Consider the following 24449-nt stretch of genomic DNA (forward strand, 5'->3'; position numbering starts at 1 on the left):
GTAACCAACACTTAGAGGCTCGGTTTCCAAACTGCTTTTGGGAAACGGATGGATTTGTATTTTTTCAATTCAGGAGAAAACAAAATATAATGCCAGGCTATACCCACAAGACAGAAGCAACCAGAACAGAAAGGACTCCTCCGCTCTGACAATGTGATGCTCCAGGTGGGGAAACAAAAATGAGCAGTTAGGGAAAGAAATGTTTTTACTAGCCTCAAAAGTCTAACCTTGGCTGGAAAGACAAACAGAAAAGAAAAAGGGTCTCTTAGAGAATTATCTTGGTTTGAGCTCTTTTCTCTGCAGCCGGTGGGGCAGGGCAGGGAAGGGGGCTGAAATACAGATCTTGACCTGCCACGAATAAATGCTTTAAGACTAGAAAGATCGGGGCGCCTGGATGGTTCAGTCAATGAAGCATCCGACTCATGGTTTCAGCTCAGGTCGTGATCTCAGGGTCTTGATATGGAGCCCTGTGTGGGCTACTTGCTCAGCAGGGAGTCTGCTTCTCCCTCTGCTGCCCCCCCACCCTCTTCCTCCCACACACTCTTGCAAAAAAAAAAAGAAACAAAAAAAAAACTGAGAAATATCTTTGCTCCCTAAAATATAAAAAGGGCAGCGTACCAGAAGCTTCTCTCCCCTGACAACTACTATTTCTCTTGTCTTATCTGCCAGTGAACTTCAACATTAGCTCACTTCACTAAACAAACAATTCTTATTACAGGACTCTTAGTCATTCTGTTTTTCACTTTCTTCCACAAAGCAGAAACCATTAAGGTCTGAGTGTCCTCTCTAGGCTGTCTTTTCCCAGACCCGGTTCCCAGCCTCCCACCTCCTGCCCCATCAGGTTTGCATGAATAGAGCACCGTGAATCACTTCCTGTGGGCAGACTGCACGTTTATGAGTGGCATTTTCTTTTCTTCTTCTTCTGGTTGTTTTTTTGTATTTGTTTTTTTTGTTTGTTTGTTTGTTTGTTTGTTTTAGATCTCATAGACACTAAGGGTTAAGCAAGTAGAACCAGGTGATGGTGAGGATAACAGGCTGCCTTGTCCTATCAAAAGACATCAAAGTTTCCAAAGACTTATAGAAAATGTCAGGCTGGTGTTCGTGTCTAAGGCAAGGGGTGGGGGTGGGGTGCAGAGGTGAAGAGGGCAAGTAAGGAGGTTTTGTGTTAATTGCACAGTTTTGACTTCCTTAATTATGAGTCACCGGCCAGGGAGATAAAACAATGCCACAAATGTTAGAGAACATGTAAAGGGTAAAAGGGGCAACACGGGGACATTCCCGCTGAGAGGCAGCGCTCACTCGAACTCCAAATTTACGATTCCTCACAAAACACCATATAATATGGGTTGGAAAAAGGAACATTCCTGCATTTCAGTCTTAACCACATTTACAGCTCTTTCCCTGTTTTTAAGAGAGGCCCCAAAGCCTTTAGAATCCTCAAACCTTTCAGGTCAGCCACTGTGGGGGAGCTGGAAGTAAGGGGAGATGGGGAAGAATGATCCCATTTCTAGAAAAAGTTTAAGGACCCTGAGATTAAATAGCTACCTTTGTATGTAGAAAACACAGCATTTGCTGGCCGCCAGTCCCTGACCTTCCCCAAACACACTCCTCCTCTCTGGACCATGGTTTACAGGTTTACAGAAGCTGTTTCCATCTAACCAGGAACAAAGGATGGCTGTCCCTCTATTCTGGGCACCGGTATCTTGAGGACAGTTAAGCACTAATTAGCATTCCTTTCTGTCTAAGGGGACAGACTTCCTATTGTACCTTAACAAAAGGTTCTGGTTCATTGGGGGCAATTTCACCTAAGACAGCCAAGAACCCCTATGGGCAGGATGGTAAGAATTCCCAGTCAACAGGGGAGGACTTCAGAGAGCCAGGCAAGTGCTGGGAATGTACCAGATGGCCCTTGGCTGAAAGCTGCAGCCCAGGTAGGAACACAGGCTTCCAGGAGAGCTTCCCCTGGGTGGGTCCCAGGCACTTACCACTCCTGCCATACTCGGCCCAACTGGTCCTACCCAAGATTTGCAACAATCCACTTTTGCAAGCAACCCACTTCCCTAATCCTCATCAGACCTCCCCCCACCCCCATCTGCAGACAGACAAATGTTTTGAGGCCTCATCTGCAGGGACAGAAATTCAAAGTGCTTAACCGAGCTGAGAAGTAGAACGTGCAGCCACAGCACATGAACGTGGGGTCCCTGCTCCCTGAGCCAGAAATCTGCAGCTGGCGGCGGCGTGCCACCATGACATATGGGTCCGGAGACTCTCCTCAGCCCTCCAACGGGCCTCATGTTATCTCTAGCTCAAAACAGAGCCCATTCTGTCGTTCCTTCTGCAGAATGCCCTCTCTCTGACCTCCTTCCTCAAAGTCACAGGTGCTGCCATCCCATGTTCCCTTGACTCATCAGCACTTTGCCCCAATGGCCTGGTGAGATGAAGGAACTTCCAGGTGTTTCTGGCTTCCCCTCCCAACTAAGACAGGAGCTCCTTGAGGGTGAGGAGACCCTGCAGCTCAGCTTTCCCTGCAGCCAGGAAGGAGCCCAAGGCTCACATATTACCTTTGCTCACGAAGTAGGTCATGACAGTGCAATGGTTGGTCGGCGCCTCCACCAGCAGAAGATGCGGGAAGCCAACAGGAACCTCAGGCCGCACCCCACCCGCCTTGTGACCCAGATCAAGATGCCAAGCCTCCGGGCGCAGGGATCCACAGCCCCATGTGACAGCCTGAGACCCAGTGTCAGCCACGTTCTCTAGGCCACCAGTGGCTCGAGAGGCACAGGTGGAACAGCAAAGGAGGACAAGGGATGACGACCGCGGGCACCACTCATGCTGAAGCAGCCCGTGGGAAAGCACGAGAAGCTAACACGCTGCTGAGAGAGGAAGCTCCTCCCACTCCACCTGCCGCCGCAGACAGCACCAGGTCATCTGTGGCGGGCTGCGGGCCGTCAGGAGTTACAAGGCTTTGTGATACATTTCCTTCACAAATATCTCTTGACTGCAGACTTTACCAGCCTGAGATGTCCCAGAAGGGAGAGCACGCAGACCCCCAGGGTGGGCGGTGGTGGGGAGTGGAACGTTTGCAGCAATGCTGCCGAATAAGAGGGCCCCTCTGTCCAGGGCACCCCAGCTAGAACACGATGGGGATCACCGACCCCCGGAGGCTCCCTGCTCTCCAAGCGCTGACATCCCGCAAACCCATGGCTTCAAGGCGGCCGTGCCTGAACTTGCCGTTCCTTCACCGCCTTGAGGCACGTGGGCCTTGGACAGAACAAAGCTGCGGCACCAACTGAAGCCGAGTAAATGTGTGACCGAGAGTAAGGACGTCCACCGAAATGCCTTCCTCCTCTACCAGAAGGGGGACCCCAGGGCAGAGGGTGGGGCTGACTCTTTCGGGGAGGGGGAAGCAAACCAAACAAAAACCCCCCAAGGTCATGGCAGCATCAGCCTACCCAGCAACCACGGCTGTGACGGGACACGAAGGAATCCAGTGGCTATCAAACACCATCCTGAGAGAGAAGGTGGCTTCAAAGGGGAAAGGTGAGGGAGCCGTGGTGACTGTGACGGCCCGCGGAAGGGCTCCTGTCGGGGCTGGCCTGGGTGCAGTGCGAGCCGGGCGCAGAAGTGCACACAGATGCCCTCTTGTGCTGTCTCCCAGGCTCAGGAACCACAGGACCCTGGAACTGAGGGTGGATGGAGAGAGCTCTAGAGCTCAGCCCCTTCATAGCCCCCTCCCCAGCCCTCCCCCACGCACGAGGACCCCTAGGCTCAGGAGGGGCCAATGCCCCTGTCTTTCTTCTAGTTTAGGAACGCATGATCCCAAACTCTCTGGGACCCCAGATGGAAATCACAGCTGCGGGCTGACAAAGCAGCTAATACGGCAACAAAGGGCAGGGCGCCCACCCAGAGCAGGGAGACCAGGGCCGGCTCTGTGCAGAGGGGCAGCATTCCCGCTGTTCCACCCTCCACAGCCCAGCTGTGGGGTCCCCAGGGCCCCCCCAGACTGCATTTCAAGTCAGCCAGGGCACATCTCCCAGGTTCTAGAAACATCTCCCACTCTCTCCTTCCTTGGCCTGATACCCCCTGCCCCCTGCCACGGGGCCTGCATTGTTTGGTAACAATACAGGGGACATTAAGCAGGAGCTGAATGAAGACAGGAAGTGAATCACGGATGTCTCAAACAGACTCCTTGGAAGAAGCAGGGCGGAGGGAGGGGCGGCAGGAGCCTGGGGCCACTCCCGGGGCCTCCTAGAGTATGCGTATGCGTATGCGTGTGCGTATGCGTGTGTGTGTGTGTGTGTGTGTGTGTGTGTGTGTGTGAGAGAGAGGGGGGAGTCTTGGGAGTTCTCTTCTTGCCCTGCAGTATGGTGCCCTCACCCTCTGTCTGCCTGTGACCAGGGAGCTGCTTCGGGCATCAGGTTCTTGAATGCACCCTCTTGAGGGACCCAGGTGTTCTCTGTCCCCTGGGTCAGGCAGAAGGAGGGGGATAAAGCTGGGTCTCCACACACTGACCCCACTTTATCCCCACATCCCTTAAAAAGTTCGAACGTGAAAAGAGGTGGCTGCTGGCTCTCCCAGCAAGGAGAATGGGCTGGGTTCAGAGCATTCATTACATGAATGTCAATGTTCTACACACACACACACACACACACGCAATGACTGAGCGTGAATCCAGAAGTGGCTGAAGGAAATGTCCTCTCCTGCCCTTCCTCCCTGCCTCCCATGCCCCTGGGTCTGCCCCGATTCCCACTCAACCCTGGGGCCAGGCACTGCCAGCTCTCGGCACCATCTCTTGCCTCCAGGCCCCACCACCACAGACTGACCACCTGCCGTGGACTTGAACAGCACCTTTCAAGTCTAGTCTCTGCCAGGATCTTGTCCCGTTTTAAGAGTGTGTGTAGGGTGCGCAGGGGCACACTCACGGGTGCCCTGAGCATTCACAGGGAGGGGGCTTGACCAGCCAGTCTGTGCTTACTGAGGGCCTACTATATACAAGGACCTACTGTGTGCAAGGCACCTGGTGAGCACCTCCGTTTTCTTAACTGTGCGAAGGATCAAGGACTAATGGACCAAACCAGAAAACACTTAAGCTTCCAAGTGCAAGAAAGGGCACTCCACAGTTGGTGCAAATCTGCCCTAATTTTTGTTTTACAGGCATTTTTTTCCATTTCATTTCATTTTGCTTTTCCTGCACCTGCCTCACCTTCATGAAAGCAACATCAACCAGCTGCTTTCTATAAGCAAGTTTTCTGCTACACACTTTGTATGTTTTAATCTCCCTTTCCAAAAGACAATGAAATTCAGAGGGATTAAGATTATCCCACAAAGTCACACAGCAAGCGAGAGCAGAATTAAACTCTCAAATCCAAACATGAAAGCCCAGGGTCTTCCCACTGTGTCATGTTGTTGTCCCGCACAGCTATGTGCCTTGAAGGGAGACAGGCAGAAATGGGAGGAGCCTGGGAGATGGCACGTGGATTCCATCTCTGGCTCCCTTTTGAAGCTTGGGTGAACCTCGGCTGGTTTCCTGGGAGAAAGGGGCTATCCAGCAAGACTGTCAAAGGGTCCGTGTGTGAGGCCACATGTAGGTTTTTCCTATGCTAAATGCTACACAAATTTATGGTGTCACCTATCACCTTTCATTCGTGTGCCAGAAAATACTGTCAGACAAGGCTGATCACCCACCCCTGAATTTTTAACTTCTTCCTGGAACAAGTTGGTGACAAGCTCAGGAGACTGTAAGATATGAAAACATTCTAGAAACTTCATCTGGGGACAATTTTTGTGGCTTTTTTAAAAATAGTATGAGCAGCTTTCGACACAGGCTGAGAGATTAATAACTTCCTTCCCAAGCCTCCCAAAATTTGCCAAGTGTTCCTGAAACTCCTACCTCCAGATGAAGGTCTTAGGCAGTTGTCTGGGTCTCCCAAGTCCCAGCTCTGTTATTAGGGACTACCCAAGTAGTCCTTCTCTGAGCCTCAGCACTCATCTGTAAAGTGGGGTCACTGTTCTCACAATCTTTGACTATTAGTTAGAGGCTCACCGGCTTTTCACACACACAGACGACCGCTCAGTGAAATTCTCCGGAAAGAAACAACGAAGAGAGCACACTTCAAACTCCCCATCCCCACCCCCCCCCCGCCGCCCCAACAAAACACCGTTCTGATCAGGCACCTGCTGGGGGCTGCCCAAATCCCCAAAGCATGGGGGAAACACAGCTGCCATGGTGCCCTCCCGCCCCCACTGTGGGCCGGCAGCTTTGTGAGGATGAGGGAATCCCGAGGCGGATGTCCTGGCCACACTCCGCCCCCTCTCACACACGCGATGCTCTGGGCAGGAGCCATGCAACTGCAGAAATCATGAATGCCCCACCACAGAGGAACTGAGGGCAGGAAGGCCTCTCTGCTCTCCCGTTCTATAGAGCTAGAAGACAAGGTCCAGCCCTTACAGGGCAGTGGAAGGCAAGACTTCGGTATATCTTCCCCCCTCCCAAGATTTTATTTATTTATTTGAGAGAAAGAGAGAGAATACAGGCAGGGAAAGCAGCAGGCAGAAGGAGAAGCAGGCTCCTCACTGAGCAACGAGCCCAATTTGGGGCTCAATCCCAGCACCCTGGGATCATGACCCGAGTGAGCCGAAGGCAGATGTTTAACCAGCTGAGCATCCTGAGACTTCAATCTTCCTTCAGAGCTGGCCTAGTCCTGTGTCTCCAAGCACGGCAGGCCCAGCATACGTAGGGTGTGGTACTGCTAACTGCTGATGAAAGCTCAGAACGGAGTCTGCTCCTGACCATGACATGAAGTCCTTCTGGGCTCTACAAGTCCAGCTCTGTCATCACTAAACACTGGCGGGAGTTGATGAATTAAGAGAATGTTCAGGGCCAAGAGAGTACCAGACTTGGGACTTTCAAAGCATACTTAACAAAAGAATACTCGGGCGCCTGGGTGGCTCAGTGGGTTAAGCCGCTGCCTTCGGCTCAGGTCATGATCTCAGAGTCCTGGGATCGAGTCCCGCATCGGGCTCTCTGCTCAGCAGGGAGCCTGCTTCCCCCTCTCTCTCTGCCTGCCTCTCTGCCTACTTGTGATTTCTCTCTGTCAAATAAATAAATAAAATCTTTAAAAAAAAAAAATACTCCTCTATCAGAAACTTGAAATACAAAAACAAAACACGATCATACACATTTTATAGAGCTTGCTTACTTCTGACAGTTTGAGCTGAAATTCTCTGCTTATGTGAACATCAAGATCAAAACTCCTGTTTACATCTGTACAGTGAAATAATGCCAGGCCCTAAAAGGGAATTCACAATTACAAGACAAAGACATGAAGGAATCTGAAAATAATGACACCAGGTGAACGAAAGCAGACCCCTCCCCAAGGAGAGAGTACATCCTGTATGATTCCCATTAATTTTAGGAAATTAAAACGAATGCACATTGACTGAAAGTAGATCAGTGACTGCCTCAGGGACTGGTAAAATTACAAAGGGGCAGGAGGAGACATTTGGGGGCAACGGCCATGCTCACGATCTCGACTGTAGGGACAGTTTCACGGGGGCACACATACATTCAACACATCAGACTATCCACTTTCAATATGTGCTCTGGATTTATGTCAGTTACATCTCAATACAAATGTCTCAACTCTGAAGGGAAAGTGATCAGAAGCCAGATTTTAAAATGTAGCAAAGAAGCAAAAGGCCCAGACGTATTATTCCAACAGACTCTGTCAAAAATATCTTCCTCTGCTCATTGCATGACGAACTCTGAAAAGAGCCCATACTGAAACACGAGCAGGCTGCATTATGTTCTAAAAAAGTGTGACACATACGTGCTGAAGATCTCCGTAAGGAAGGAGTTATGGCCTATCTGTAACATGGAGGTCTCTTCTACTCCATACTCCCATGAAAACGTCTACAGATTCCTCACTTGACATGAAAAGGGGGCCAACACTGCTCCTAATAATGGTTCACCAACAGAAAACCCTGAGGGGCAAAGCATCCCCAAAGTGGGTCACCAAATTTCAGGCTGGCATTAGAGAATTGATCATACCCAGAGACCCTCACCCCTTCTGCAGGGATGCTGGAGCTGGGGTCCAAAGACCTGGCTCTTCTGCCTAGAGGTCCGGTCAGGCCAGGAATGACCCAATAAGTAAAGGACTGCCAGGGAAAATGAGCAGGTGTTTAAGGCACAGGAGGAAGAGGCTGGGTGTGTCAGATGCTGAGCTCTGTCCTGCACATGGGTTCATGTCTCCGGTTCCAGATCAACACGGTGCGCCCACCTGATGAGCCACAGGGGCCTTTTCATGAGCATTCATTGTAAGGCTATTGTGTAAGCTCTTGCAAAAATCTCCTTTACAATTTGAAGTCCCTACAGCTTTGTTGTGTTTTTAGCATGGTGGTTTTCGAAGGTCTTCAGACGCTGGCAGCCCCTACATTCACTCAGGCCTCAGGACTCCCCTACGCCAGCCTCCTATTCCAAGCCAAACGGATGCCTAATTCTCGGTCTACCAAGAAGCCTGAGATTTGGGGCTTGGAGGGGTGCATATCAAGGAATATCATTTAGAAGCCTCTTCTCTAGGACACGGAGCAGAAAAAGAATGGCACATACTCAAGACTGACCTGAGGGTTGGGGAGAAGCAAAAGTGGGGGGCAGCATTAACAAGGTGAAAAACAGAGTGTCACCAGTCCTGGAGGAAATGCCTTCCAATCCATTGGTGATTTGTCCTTAAAAGTTCTACAGAAAGACCTAGTTTATTGCCAACCCGGCCCTGGGATCGAGGGTTTCTAGCACAATTCACGCAAACCATGGAGGCTCAGTAAATGGTCACAGATGGTGATGAATTCCTACTTCTGGCCAAGTACACAGGGCAAAAAACACCCCAGCTATTAAACATCTGAATCCTGAATCCTGATCGTCCTGAAACAGTGGGGAAAAAAAGACACATGGAAGAATGAACACACAAAAGGAAATGAAAAAACCAAACAGGTTAGCATAAAGGGTAAGAGAGCAGGGGAAGCCGATCACCTGGTCTAGGGCCTGGCTTCTTACTGCCCAGCTGTGCGGCCTTGGGCAAATTACTTAAGCTCTCTGTGCCTTGGTTGCCTCAAATTATCCTAGCAGGCACTATTATCCCTAATTTGAAATTCCCGGTGCAGGAGACTGGAAAATGGGAGTGACATTCCACAGCATCAGGAACAGACTTTCCAAGAGCTGCTACCTCCCCCAAACCCTCATTCACTCCTGGGCAAACAGAACCTTTCTCCCAGTCAGAGCTCAACTGTCTGTTCTTGGGAGAGGGGCTCCTGGCTCCAAATTCATCTGCCAGAGGATAGAAATAAGCCAGTACCTGCTGGGCATCCATCAGACATAAGAGCTACAAGCCAGAAAGGGTATGGAGGCCCAGGAGTCTAGGGGTATGCAGCAGGTAGCCTCAAGGCATTAGACTTTCTGGCAAGGAAAGGCCAGCAGAGAGGTCCTCTAATCCCACAAGCACAGGATGCCGAGCTCCATTAGAAAGTTCTGCCATGTACAAGGTTGAATACAGTCTGCTCCTCAGTGACTTCTGCCTCCCGGTCCTAGCATGACCTTCTAGAACCAGGCAGAACAAGAGTCCCCTGGCTGGGATCCCTCTGCTCCAGGTTCTACGTCTCCAGTTCTTTCCTTCAATGCGGATCCTCTCGTCCTGTTGTTAAGTTCGCATTCATCCCGGTTCAGATCTCAGGGAGAGAGTCATGGAATCCCAACAGTGCGCGACACACAGTCCACCGGCATGAGTAAGACACGGCTCATCCCCAAACGTTAAAAAGAGAATACAGCCTAACGGAGAAAGTGCTCTGAACACAACAGGTGCTCAATAAATATTTATTGTGCAAATGAATGCTCCGTGGAAGCCAAGTCAAGCTCCCCTCCCCTCTTCCCCACCTCACTTGTGGTCAATCTGGGCAATTTCCGTAAGAAACTTCCCGTTGCCGGAATTCAGAAGACTGCCACCAGTTAATTGGTCTAGGCCGGAGGTCGAAAACAGGCGGCAGCCTACAGATGTTGGGCTTGGACTGCAACCGTGTTTTTAAGATGTTTTCGTTAGTTGCCATCTTCTCAAAGCTGGGAGGTTTCATATGTAAATGTAAATCTGGGGCATCTCTGGAAAAGAAATCACAAGTCCTGGCAATGCTTGGCCACTGGCTGATTCAGAGTCACCAAAGCCCCTTCTGACTGTGTCCAGCTCTGTCTTCTTATGCCAGGGGCCACTTCCTGCACTTCCCCTGTCCTCCTGAGCCTTGGAAGCATCAGTCCTCATGAAACAGAACGGAACCTGGAAGGACAGAGTCTGGCCTTTGCAGGCCGACCGCATGCCCACCTGTTGGGACAGCTGCAGTCACCCGACTATGCTGGGGTCATTAGTGACGGCCTCCCCCTTCGCTCTCAGAGGCCAGGCTGGGGTAGCAAACTGTACGGCTTCCCTGGGCCTCCACCAGCTCCACACCAGTCTGGCTCACCTCGAGGATGCTGTACCCAGAGCTCTCAGAAGGCCACTTGCTCTCTACCCAGCTTCCTACCCTGAAGATTTCGACCTTCTTGGACAGTTCACTCCACCAACGAGGCCACTTTCAAACACCCTGCAGAGCTCACACAGTGCTTCCTCATGGCTCTCTCGAGGCTGTGGCAGCGGCCAGCCCCACTGAGCGCCAGAGGAGGCCGTGGAGGGATGGCCAGTCCCCTTGGGGTGGGCAGAGGTCAAGAAGCAGCATAGGGAGAAGAAAGGAGGACAGAGAAAGAAAGGAATCTAATTAGCAATCCCACCTCCGGAAACCATTTCTCTTGCCTGAAGTCAAAGGGACAACCCTCCACTCCCCTGTTCAGAAGTGGGGGACTGAAGAGAGTATGGTGGCATTTATGAAAAGACGAGTCATCCATTCCTATTTATTGTTCCTTCCAGAACCTTGCATCCTCTTGGTTTAAACCCACTGACTTGTCAGGGTCAAGGGCACCGTTTCTACCTGTGCCTGCAGACAGATTTACCAAACCTTTAGTTGGGAGAAGGTGGGTCAGTGCTCCCCACCCCCCCAAAAAAAATCTAGTTACCCAACATTTGGGGGGCCTTTTAGTTTAGCCTAGGAGTACCTCGCTTTAGAAGGGATACTTGACAAAGGCACCAGGACAGGAAAAGCTGGCGCTGTCAGCCGCCTTTCATACCAAACACTAATACTCGGCCGGCACCAGGACCTACTAGTGCTGCTGCATTCTTAAGGATTTCCTAAGACACCTGAATTCCAGCCTAGGCTAATACAGATGCTTTATCTTTTTTTTTTTTTAATGTATTTTCAACTGTTTTTTTTTTTTAATTAAAAAAACCTTATATAATACTTAGAGTGTGCCAAATTTGTTATAGTATCAACTCTCTGAATCCCCTATAAGGTTATCCTCATTTTATAGATGAGGAAAGTGAGCGGAGGCTTTCTCTTTAACCCTAATATCAAAGCATTCCCTGCCCCGTCTTTAAAGGGTTAGAGGCCAGGGCCTGAAAGATCTCAGTTAAGGGAGGAGAATAGAAGAGCCTCCTCCCCATCATAAATCTTGACATTTTATAGAAAACTTGACATAACTAGATATCCTGGGGCATCTGAGGCTCATCTTCCCCCCCTAATGTGAGCAAACAGAAGAAAACCCAGTTCTTAAAATCCTTAAGGTACAATGTGAATTTAGACTTGGAAGTTAGATCTTTTTTTCCTCCAAAGTGAGCATAACACAAGAATCTATTTCCCGGCTTCCTTTGGTAGCTGTCTTAGACAAGGCCAAGCTCACTTTACCGGGCAGCAGGCGGGCAACAGGCAGGAGAGCTTGTGGAAGACACAATTTGTGTCCCAATGGGTTCCTGACACTTTGCTCTCTCAAAGGTAGCTCTGTAAATAGGCCCAGCGAAGGGCTTTTGCTTTGAAGTGGCCAATCGGCCACAGTTGTTTAAACACGGACTAAAATTCCACAAAAAGGATAGAGAGAAAACACATCAAAAGAAATGATATGTTACATCTTTCCCAATTGAGTCAATCAACAGCTTTGGTCTGGAGGGTTAAGGGGAGGGAGCTTTTAACCATCTTGCGGGAGGGGAGGAGTCGAAGGGCATTTATACGTTCTCAGCTGGCTTTGGCCAGAGCTGCTTTTATTGATCTAGACAGACACAAATTATGATACCAGACATGACTTGTATATACAAATAGCCATCTGAAAACAGTCACAGGCCTAATTGAAGGAGACAGGGGGAAAAAAAAAAATCAAAGGACACACAAACGGAGGAATAAAAAAAACCAAAAACCAAAAACCAAAACGAAAAACCCGCCCTGACCCACACAGCACCATTCCAGCTGCCCGGAGAGGCTGAGCAGGGCCTTTTCCTCTAAGGGGAGGTGGATGTTTACTGACACAGATGAGTTCGCTTCCCTTGGGTCCAATTGTCCCAGGGAACCGCTCAGCAAGGCCGTGACTGGAAAGAAGGAACAGCCACGCCGGCCAGCAGGCTCCCCCTGCACACCCTGCTCCAATGGCAGGCCCGGCCCCAAGGTCAGACGGGGGAGCAGAGTCTCGGGTGACCGGAACGGAGCAGAGGGCCATGACTAACGCCTCGGCCTCACTCACGCAGGGGGTTTCCTACGGGAACAGTGGCTTCCTGACACCCCAAGCACCTACATCCCCCCTGCCCCCGGAGCAGGATGAAGCCTGGAGGCCTTTGACAGATCTCTGGCCAGCAACCCTGTGGACCAACAGGGAGGCCAGCCCATACTGGAGAGAGCACTTGTCTCCATCCATGGGGCTTCCTGGCCTGGCAGGCCCTCAGCTGTCCCTTCCGATGTCTGCGAAGTGTGAATTTGGAAGGTCACAGGGTAGAAGGCAGGGGATCTGATGACAGACAACACCGCCCTTCCTAGGAGAGGTCTTACTACCGAGACCGCCCATTTTCTCTGTCACGAAGAAGAAAGTACTAGTCCCCCAGAAAGGAGAAATCCAAGGGATAATCATACTTCACAAGATTGTTCCATACTCATGAAGAAGAAAGACATTTTGACCCGTCATTCTGGTCCCCACAGGCATTGTGGTCAGATTATCAAGAAAAATGAGACCCCAAACAAAACTGGAAATGGCTAACATCACACACCTGAAACATCTGTTGCAGATAAAAAGTGGGCTGAAGAATCCTATCTTGTTGTCCACAATGAAAAACTGCAAAATCCACCCAGGGGGAAAAAAAATAAAGCCCAGGGGAAAAAAGGTCAACATAAAAGTGAAAGTAGCCAAAACTGCAGGCTGTGAAACTCATTGACTAAAAACTGATGAAAAAAATTAAATAACTCCGATCATGCAACATTTTCCTCAGAAAATCCAAAATGGCATACATTAAAATCAGTACCAATAAAAAAAACAAACAAAAAGAGAAGAAAGTTTTGTTGTAAAATGCACATGGAAATGAATGGATACTAATGAAAATAATTTCAGCTTAAACAAAAGGATGAATTCTGGCACAGTTTCACTGTGGTATACACAAAAGGACTAAGATATTAAATTGACTAAAATGGTAAAATGAAAACTGTCCTAGACCATTTCAGGAAAGACAGTCAAAAGTCAAGCCCCGGAGAATGCATCCCAGTTTCCCTGAAGAGGAAGCAGGACCCCTCTCCCCACTCTGGTGGGCACTTGGCACCGTGCCTAGATGGGGGCGGGGGGCAGGCATCATCATGCTGGAGGATTAGACCCCAGCATGGAGAGTAGTCATGGCAAGAAAAATGCCTTCAGCCACCAGGAGACAGCCTTCTGGTCCAAGTGGTGCCACTGACCTGACCTGGGCAGGGGACTCTCTCTCTCATCCTGGGGACACACAAAGGTTGAGGACCTGCTCAGGAAACCCTAACAGACCATGGGACTGGCCCTGCTTGGAAGGCCCAGTGACCTCCAGTTCTTCACACTTGGGGAAGGATCGGGTAGAGCTCAGAGTAGGAGGAGGGCAGTGAAGGAGTTTAATCATCCCTCCTCTCTATGTTCCAAATTCTCCACAGTAAGCCCATGTCACAGTTGCGGCCAAGGCAGTGGGGAGGGGTCAGGCAGTGGAGACGCCTTACAGAAAAAAGCCAAAACACCTGCTCTAAGAATAACTGACTAGGCCTGTATTTACTCACATGAAAGGTCCAGATGACCCCGGGAGCTCAGGATGGCACAAGCTCAAATTAGTCATCAAGCATGCGGGTGGGGTCAAGTTTTAAGTCAAGAGCAGTAGCCTTACAATTTGGGAATTTCAATTTGGGAACAAGTGGGTTTATGCTCTCTTTCTGAAGTCACACACCCCTGGCCTTAGGTATTCACGCTTCTTCTTCCCCCATAGTGATCATCTGCTTTGGTGGTTCAAACACATTCCAAAGGGGACAACTAGAGTTTATAAACAACAGGCTACCCCAGTCCTGGCTGGGAAGGACACACACCAATTTCAGGAGAGTAAACACTGTGAGGAAAGAGGAAGAAGAACAGGAAGAGAGCAGAGTCTTATTTTTCTTAGCAAAGCAATAAGACATTATCGACATCTGAAGTCAATATGGAAAAACACCGACATTTGTTAACTCTGGTGGAAAGTGGACAAGTGGTAATTTGCCTATAACCAGAATATTTCACATCTGTAGGCTACAATGAAAGGACCCGCACAAAACCCCAACAACAAGAGACCAAAGCCGGGAATTGCTCCTGGCGTCTTGGAGAGGGCGTCTGAGCCAGCACAGACCCAGCTGAGAAAATCCAAGTTCCCAGTCCCGTGGTATGTAAACACGTAGGACATTCTTGGCCTGAGAGTATATACAGCAACATATTAACTTGTCTCTGTCTTCTAAAATTTTTGTTATCATGGCAGGGTCGGGGGTGGGAGGTTATTAAAGGTTATTTAAAAAAAAAATGAGTGGAAGGGAAAAAGAAACCTACTATTTTAGAGGTCTACTTGGTACCAGGTGCTTTGCAAGTAGTGTTGGGTATCAGCTCCTCTAATCTTGACAGTGAAGAAGGTGCTGTGATCCCTTCTTTTCCTAAGGGAGGGAAGGGAGCTTCTAGAGGATGAAGGGTTATAGAGACAGTAGAGGCTCAGAGGCAGCCGGCTGGCCTGGGGCTGCCTCTTGGACTTCTGGCCCAGGGAGGGGGCCCCTGGTGAGAAGGACTCAACAGAGCCGCCCTCTCTCCTCTGCCCACGGCTCCTGCCCCACTCACAGTGTCCAATAGGACACCCAGCACTTGGACAGCCAACCCCTGGGACAGACAAGGAGCCTTCCCAAACAAAGCCCTTCCCTGCCATCTCTCTCTGTCATTCCAGAACCAGGCCAGCTCCAGGCCTGGCACCTCCCCAGCTTACCTGCTGCTCTCCCAAGACAGGGCCACCCTGCATGCATGTCCTGGGAGGGTCTGAAGGGCTGATGGCTTGGGCCTCTGCGTTGCCACCACATTCCACTTGGCCTCTACGGCCCTTGGGTTCCTCATCTGTCAAAGAAAGGAGGCCCGGCGCTGCCTCCCATGGTCACTGTGAGAAGGAGGTGCTCTCAGAACAGGGCCTGGCATGGTCCCGTCCAAATATTTACCATCACTATCATGGTCTTTAACACCCACATGGAAAGACGGTTTTTCTTAAGACCTGGACTTCAGAACTTTCGAGAAAGGTGCCCCTCCCCATGGCACCTGGCACCAGGGGGAACGGGAAGGAAGCCCCGGAGGCTGGGCTGGAGTGAAGGGTCCACCCAGGGGGGAGAGAGCTGTGCCACTTAAAGGAAGGGTTCCTCCCAGCCCTGAAGACATCCTGTTGGTGAGGAAAATGGCGGAGCTGGGCCGGCAACTCCAAGCAGCTGCTCTGCAGAGAGTTCTCCCAGTTCGAGGTCTGTGTGTGTGACACACACACACACACACACACACGCAACGAGTGGGAGAGGGGACATCACAGCGCTTCGCCTCCGATGGCCCAGTGGCATCTCAACGGCCCAGCTCCTCTGGCGGGGAAGCCTCGGGAAGAGATCCTGCTGCACACGGCTCCGCACGGACACACATTCCCCGCTCATTAACCACAGGCTGATATCCCTCACACAACAGCACTGCCATGGGTACGGCGCTGGGGCTGGGCTGGGGGTAAGTCTGGGGAAAAACGGAGCTCTGGAAAGTGTGCCAGGGCATAGGCACCAGCACGTCTGCACCCTGAGCGCATGGGGGGCAGTGGGGACTCTGACCAGATCACCCCGCCCCGTCTCACCGGGAGCCCTGCTTGGGGCATGAGCCCATCTCAGGGCTCAATGGAGTGAAAGCCTCAAGCTGACCAACACCTGGGAAGCGGGGTAGGGATGGCGGACAATGGTGGCCGGAGCCTCAGAGCACAGATCCCAGCTCTGGCCTTCCTGCTGTGTGACTTTGGGCAAGTTGCTTACACTCTCTGGAGTCTCTCAGGTGCCTCATTCAGAAAACAAGAAGGTTAGAACACATCATTCTGAAGTCCCTGCCAGTTTTGAGATTGTTGGAAAAGTACTTTCTTCCGGGGAATATTTGAGTCGGTCTTACTTTCCCGAAATCATAGACTTGAGAGAAAACCAAAGCCACTCTTGGGTGGCCCCCAACCCATCTGCTTCTGCTAGAGTTTGTGAGTTGGGCCTTGAAAAGTCCTCCCAATCCTGTTCTAATTTGTAGTTAATTACAAGGAACTGCACTTACATTCACTTTTGGGTTCACAAATGGAAAATACTAATGACTTTGCAAATTAATTTCAGATCTGGCTCCATAATTTCTGGCAATAAGATCATACTTTGTTTTCCTTTTCATTGTTTTTAGAGGCGAATGGAAACTCAGCCCACTCTTCTCCAAAAAATACATTAAAAATTCCAATTAAGTTTTTCTTTAAAAAGAAAAGAAAAGAAAAGAAAAGGCAATATATACTGGCATCTAGGGCAAAGTTACATTACAATGTGGGAGATTACAGCTGTAAGCCGGGAAGTACGTCAACAGGCCAAAGGGGACATGGTTTTCCTTGGGCAAGAACACGGATTACAGATCCAGGAGGGCTTTTCCCATCTCTGTCAGCAGTTCAGCAAATGGGGTCAAGTTCACCCTTCCAAAAAATAAGACTGTCCCAGCAACCTGCCCCGAGAGGAGGCACAGCCCCCACAACAGGGAGGCCCTAGTCTCTGCTACTTTGACAGGACCAGTGCCTGGTGTCCTGTGTGTGACACTACGTAGGCCATCAACAGGCTGCACAAGTGTTTCGAGGGAGTGACCAGGAGGGTGAGGAGGCACAAAACACAGCTCAGAGGAGGAGCAAATGAAGATGTGGGTGATGCTTTGCAGGGAGGAAAGCAGTCCGAGTGGACAGAGCAGAATATCCAAAAGGGTAGAAGACTTAATGGTGGGCTGTCCTCAAGAGTGGAGGGGTTAGAAGGAGGCTGATTTCTGCTCAGCTCACGAGTTTATTAGAAGGAGACAAAGTACATGGCCCTGCCTTAGGGTGATAAGTGGAGGGAGTCTGCAGCTCACGGGTGATAACAAGCCCGCCTGACATCGAAGCCATGCTTCCTGGTTCTTCAGGACTGCGAGGCATGTCTCCTCATCTGAGGCACATGCCACTTCTGCAAAGGCAACAACGCAAAGCTACTGGAAAGTTCGTCTTCCTCCATATGGAAATGGGAACTCAGAGGTCATGCATCTAAAAAGCGCAGGTGCAGGGACCTGAACCCAGACCTTCTACCCAGTGGTCTTTCCCTCTCATTCCTCCGATTCCAGAGCCTTGGAACCCCTGCCTCTTTGATCAGAAGGCTAGGCTTGGGGGTCCTGTCCCCTCGGCCCCCCATGGGAACCACAAGGTATCCACCCTGGTCTAGCTCCATCTTGCCCATGGAGGGATTCCCAAGGGGGCCAAACAATACACAGTGTGCATGTCCCCTTGGTTTTCCATCTCAAACAAGGGCAAACAGTGAGGTGGCCTTCCCAAAGTCCCCTGGCAAGGGTGGTGGGGACAGAGGTGTTTACCTAGCAAGTACTAAGTTCTAAGCCTGTCACTTCCTGTAAGGTAGAGTGAGGGTCAGGCTGAGGTTCCCGGCATCAGAATGTGCCGTTCAGACACAGAGAGGGGATGCATTCTCATGTACCTACATCAGTCCATATGGCTAATCTCTCTTGGACTTGGTTTCCCCCTCTATAAAGTCAATGGTTTGCTAGTTATTCTCCAAGATCCCTTTGTGTCACAAAGTGTAGGATCTCTCAGGAGACTGGGTTCTCTGCAGGCCTGCTTAGGCTGTTGGTTCTGGAAGAGGACAGCTCCAGATGCCCCCAGTTAAGGAAGCACACCCCATGTACTACACCCCGCCTAACAAGGGAAGAGGGGCAGAACAGAGGAGCCGAGAGATACGCTGATGGGGCGCACATGCGGGATCTCTCTCGCACTAACACGGCGTCCTTGGCTAGACAGGATCCCAAAGAAGCATTGTCTCCTGGGCAGGCTGGTTTCTGAGGGATAGACCAGTTGCCCTGTCCCCACCTTCTGGTTGCTAAACCTGAAGACTAGACAGGGCTTCACAAGAAGTATCGGCAAGTGGGGCTTCACGTGAGGACCCGTATGGAACCCCAGTGACAGAGCAGCAGTCAGTGGCCATCTCAGGGCTCTGGAGAGTTGTGGGACTTCAGAAAGTATCTTCTCTGTGCCTTGCGTTCCCCCTCTTTACAAGAGCCCTGAGAGGATTCCCTAGTGCCTGGAACACACCGGACAGCAGCCATGATTCAACACCCAGTGACTTTGATTGCGATGACTGAAAATAAAACCAAACAAGCACACTAAAAACCAAAAATCTGAGCATGTAGCTCAATGCCGGGAAATAGAAGGAGCTGGATGCCTGACTGCTGGCTAGACAGGCAGGCAGACAGAGGGACGGATGAATCCAGACCCCTTAGTTCTGAGGACTTCTATTTGCCACTCAGCAGCCTCGATAGAGATCTGTATGCTGAGCCTCAGTGTCCTGTACTGGGCAGAGGGGAGAACGTGAGTGCTTCCAAGACCTGCCATCAGGTCCCCCCAAGCTGATGACCGGGATCCTCCGAGGTAAAGGGAGCATCACAAGATAACACCCAATCATTCTTGCCTAAAGTGTGTATTTGGTAAATATTTGGTGAACGAGCGAGTAACTGCAGGAGCACTCACATGCCTTCCAGAACTTACACAACACCAACTTCCCCGAGTTCCTGGGAACTTCCCAGGCAGAAACTCTCAGCTGTTTGGAGGTTCGTGGAGTGCATGGCGTTCTCAGCTGGTATGGGGTGCGGGGCCCAGCTCATCACATCCCCCCACTGTTACTAGCCCAGCCCCCAGTGGCAGAATAGGGTGCCTTTCAGCAGAACCTGTTGGAAAGAATTAGAAAGAATGCTGCTTTTATGCACGTATCACCTCAACCAAAGCAGGCCAAGGCCTTCTGAACCGACAACCTGGAGCCCCAGTTGAACAGGCCAGCTGCAGTGCACTCTGCTCCCCCCCACCCACAGCCCAGGCCTCTCGCTTCCCCCCACCCACAGCCCAGGCCTCTGTACTCTCTTGGAGTACTCAGCCTGCCTACCATGCAGTGTGCAAGTTCTCCGCTCTCTGCCGAGGGGGAAGAGGACCAGTGAATGGAAGGCTCTGAAGGCAGCAGGCCCAGATTCCCACTCCCACCTCTGACCGCGACCTCGGGGAAGTTGATTGGCCTCTCTGAGCCTGTTTCCTCATTTGTAAGACGCATCTGATACTGACCACATAAGACCGCTCTGAGGCTTAAAGGGCAAAACAAAGGTAGAGTGTCTAGCACAGGGCCTGGGACACAGCAGACACTCAGCAAATCCAAGTCCCCCTGCTCCTCAGTGGAGACAAGACCTAACCATCAGCCCCGCTTTCCGCCCAAGCAGGTCACTGCCGCCGTGAGCGCACCTTCTCCCTCCAAAATGCAGGTGATGTCAGCGGACCTAACAAAGAAATCCTAGAGCTGCGCTGTCCAGCATGACGGCTGCCAGCCACAGGTGACCACAGAGTGCCGGCAGTGTGGACCGTCCAAAGTGAGATGTGCTCCAAGGGTGGGGAACACATTCATGTCAGAGACTTAGTAGAGTTTTTAAAAAGAACATCAGAGGGACGCCTGGGTGGCTCAGTTGGTTGGACGACTGCCTTCAGCTCAGGGCGTGATCCTGGAGTCCCGGGATCGAGTCCCACATCCGGCTCCCAGCTCCATGGGGAGTCTGCTTCGCTCTCTGACCTTCTCCTCGCTCATGCTCTCTCTCACTGTCTCTCTCTCTCAAATAAATAAATAAAATCTTTAAAAAAAAAAAAGAACATCAGATAGCTCAGTCCCAAGTTTTATATTGTATACATGCCAAAAGGAAGGATTTTTGACATACTACATTAAATAAAATATAAATTTTATAAAATATAAATATAAATTAAATAAAATATACTGGAAATTAATCTCACCTTTTTCTTTCTACATTTTAACACAAGAAGACTTCAAGTTGAACATGAATGAGCTCAATTATATTTCTAGAACATAGCACTGCTCTAGGACAGCAATCAATCAGCAGTTATTATAGAAACTATTCTCTCCCCACAGAGACCGATTCCCTCGAGAGAGAGGACCCCTGTTTGTCCTCATTCTTTTTCTCCTAGCACGTAACACACAGCACACTAAAATGCTCTCAGCGATCTTTAAGATTTTAGCAATGACCACATGGTCACTCTGCACCAGGAGCCATGCCAATGTGTGAAAAGCATACACTGGCTTATTTGATTCTTCAGAGTACCCAGGTGGTAAATTCTACTCTCCATATTTTACAAGTAAGGAAACTGAGGCTCAGAAACATTGAGAGATTTGCCCAAGACCCCTGGACAGTCAGGACCAGCTGGGAGCCCAAGCCTAAGTCTAGGTTCCTCTCGGTTGTCCAAGAAACAAGCACCTGATCCACACTCCTCGTCCCTGTAAGGCCTCGAAATCATGCACTTCCTAGAAGACCTCTACCCCGGCGATGCTCAGCTTCCCATCCCTGCCCCTACTGCCAAAGACTTTCCCAGCAAGTCAGAAATGACACACCACCAAACACAGTCCGTGCATAACCATGTCCACGCCTGGCCCAGGCTCGGTTAGCTCACAATTAGTCACATTTTTAAAAGGCTGAGTGGTACGGAAGGTGGATTCTGTTTTGTGCCTGTGAACTTCCTGGCCTGGGTACAGGCGGGAACCTGCAGACATAAGGATCCAGTGAACAGCAAAGGGTCTGATAAGGTATTTTTTCAGAAGAACTCATCAGCAAGGCTGAGTATTCCCGAGCTGCAGAAGTTCAATCCCTCCCAACTCCATTAAAGACCACCTCCTTGGGACGCCTGAGTGATCACTGGGTTAAGCATCTGCCTGCGACTCAGGTCATGATCCTGGGGTCCTGAGATCGAGCCCTGCCATGCTAAGCAGGGAGCCTGCTTCTCCCTCTTCCTCTGCCCTTCCCCCGATGTTTGTGCACTCTCTCACTCGCTCACTCTCTAAAATAAATAAAAATCTTTTAAAAATATGTGTATAAAAACCACCTCCCTGACACTCCCACAGTATCCTCTGGGCTCTGGCTGCCCACTCCAGCCCAGGCACAGGCTTCTCTGGCTCCTGGCAAGGAGAGGCCCCGAGCCAGATGCCCAACAGGCTGCCGGTAAGTGTGTATTGTCAGATGAGCAGATGAGGAGACAAATGTATAAGCCAACCCCATAAGGGAACAGAAGACACAGACAGCCCTGTGTCTTAAGAAACTCACAGGACAGGGTACAGAGGACAGGGACCATGAGAGCACCGGGTGTCAGCTGCCCCAGACTACCTGCCAAATGAGTCCTGAAGGAGATGTCGAGAAGGAGTGATGGTCCTGTCTGGTCCACCCTGTGCCAATCTGGGAAGGCTTCTGGGAGGAGGACGCGCCTGCATAAGGAGCAGGGTTCAGACAAGACCGGGGGACATTCTGATGGTTGACTGTGTCAAGCCGTCACTTAACCTCTCAACCTTTCAGTTTCCTTTTTTAAAAAGTGGGGAGGGACGGCAGGCAGGAGAAAGAGAAAAACAGACCTCCTGGTAGACGGCTCACATTTGACCTCAGACGGGACAAATATTTACTCATGCATTCATGAGCCTGGCTCTAGGTTTGAGCCACCTGGGTTTATGCTGGTGTCTGGTCCTGATCAGGGAGGCCCGAGGTAGCCAGTGTTTAGGCCCGTGGCACAGAGTCCGGCCCTACACCTTGTCTGTCTGCGGGCTGAACGGATCCCTTTTGATGCCAGTGGAAAAAGTGACAGCGATGATGACCCTGCCGATCACACTAAGACACCAGGGAGACACCATGACCTGCCCCTCCCCAGCAATGTGGGGACACTCCATTGTGTGCGGGCAATGTTCATCTTACCCTCGCTAGGGACCACCTGGAAGGGAGGCACACTGCCCCCCATTCCTTGGATGGGGAAACGGACATGCAGCAAAGCTGTACCAATCACACAAACTTACCAGAAGGGAGACCTGGCCCAGCCCTGTGGCTCCATCATCCACTCTCCTGCACTAACCATGGAGCTGAGAGAAATACTCATGCACCCAACCAGTATCTACTGAGGGCCTACTGCATGCCAGGCACTGTCCCAGGCACCGGGACAGAGGACACGAGGATACAGCCATGGAGAGGACGGGGAAGGTCCCTGTCCTGGGGGAGCTGGCATTCCACATGAGGAGCCTGGCCCTCAACACACAAGACTAAGACCATTCTAGGAGGCCCTATGGGTCTAAGGTCGGAGGGTTAGGCAGAGTTGGCCACTCGGTCACCTTAGCAGGAAGGTCTGTACGAGTCACCACGAAGCACATTTAAAGTACATATTCCCGGGGCGCCTGGGTGGCTCAGTGGGTTAAAGCCTCTGCCTTCGGCTCAGGTCATGACCCCAGGGTCCTGGGATCGAGCCCCACATCGGGCTCTCTGCTCAGCAGGGAGCCTGCTTCTTCCTCTCTCTCTGCCTGCCTCTCTGCCTACTTGTGATCTTTGCCTGTCAAATAAATAAATAAATAAAATCTTTTAAAAAAAAAAAAAAGTACATATTCCCATCTGGTACCCCAGGGGTTCCATTCAAAGTGGAAGGAGTAGGCTTCAGGAAACCTTCAGTAGCGGGCTGGGAGAGAGAGGCCCCGGGCTCTGGGCTCGCCCCCCCCACAGGAGCCCCCATAGACAGGAATGACAACACGTACCCCAAGGTCCTCGTCCTTGAAAAGAGCATCGTCACCTGGACCTGCACTACCTCGCAGGGCAGCGCAGAGACCCGAAGAAGCCCATGAAGGTCAACTGTCAAGGGCAGAACAGAGGAGAGTTGTGTCCATCCTTAGATCACACTCCTGCGAAGAGAGGATGCAGGAGAAGCCCAGCAAGCGAACCCTGGGAACCTGGGGGCTCCTGTCACATGTGCAGCTGCTCGGGACAAATACCCCCCCACAGAGCCCCCCGAGCCAAGGACGAGAACTCTTACTCAAGCGCAGTTGCTCAACCCGGCCAGGCTGTGTGGGTTCCCACGCAGTCGGCCCATCCTACAGGAACCCTGCTTGAGGGGCCCCCGGTGAGGCAAGCAGCGGCAGGAGACGACCCCACGGCCTGCAACCTGAGCCCACGTGTTGCCCTTCCGGCCAGCACATCCCGTCCAGCAGGGACCTGACCCCCCAGCGCCGGTTTAGTCGGCAGCCTCTCCTGTTATGTGAGGCCCCGGCTCGCATTTCAGGCCGTTTGCTCCCCTGGGCGTGACTCAGAGAGTCAGTTGTCTTCAAAAAATGCTTTTCATATTTTAAATCAAAAATAAATACCACGCACTCTGGACGCCAGCCATCACAGATGTCTCTCTGTGGAGCTGGTGAAGGGAAAAGGCCCCGGGAAGGACGACAAAGTGGTTAATTCAGATCATCCTGTCCCCATGGCCTTTGTGGAGGCCAGGTCCGCAAGAGGCCAGGTCGCCGGCCGTCACAGCGGGATTGGGGGGTTCACGCGGTCACTGGGACCGGAGAAGGTGGAAAGAAAATGCTCTGCGGGGTGATCCCACTAGAAAACAGGAGGTGAATCTGGGCAGAGAGGAGCAAGGTCGCCTCAGAGAGGCTCTCTGTCGCCTGCCACAGCGGGTCCCCATCCCTACAGAAGGAGGTGAGTCAGAAGGTGTGGGGCTGAGAGGGGTAAGGGGACAGCCACGGGCAGGGCCCCGCAGGCCTGTCCAGCAGGGAGGGGCCCCGCCACCATTAAGGGCCCTGGCACTTGCTTCCCAGCCTTCCCTCCCCCACCCCACCCCCATCCTGACCCACCCACGCCTCTGACCATTTGGCTTCCTGGGTAGGGTGCCCACAAGGAGAGAACGCCCTGGTTAGGACCCCAGAGTGGTTATACTTTCCAACAAATAAACTAGCGGTTTGATCTG

The 24449-nt window shown here is 51.2% G+C and overlaps 1 protein-coding gene across 4 annotated transcripts in view; it reads right to left on the bottom strand.

The window, feature by feature from the left end:
- SMAD3 (SMAD family member 3) overlaps positions 1 to 24449 on the bottom strand; it is a 116366-nt gene that overhangs the window by 38282 nt on the left and 53635 nt on the right. Inside the window, exon 1 of one of the 4 annotated variants that reach the window (XM_044231369.1) lies at positions 23248 to 23347. The exons of the other annotated variants lie outside the window; for them this stretch is intronic. Coding sequence (XP_044087304.1) covers positions 23248 to 23276 — 29 coding nt within the window. The 5' untranslated portion in view covers positions 23277 to 23347. Of the gene's footprint in view, positions 1 to 23247; positions 23348 to 24449 lie in introns of those variants that run through there. 4 annotated transcript variants of the gene reach the window in all.

This window comes from Neovison vison, chromosome 13 (genome assembly GCF_020171115.1).
Source record: "Neovison vison isolate M4711 chromosome 13, ASM_NN_V1, whole genome shotgun sequence".
In the NCBI taxonomy this organism is placed as follows: domain Eukaryota; kingdom Metazoa; phylum Chordata; class Mammalia; order Carnivora; family Mustelidae; genus Neogale; species Neogale vison.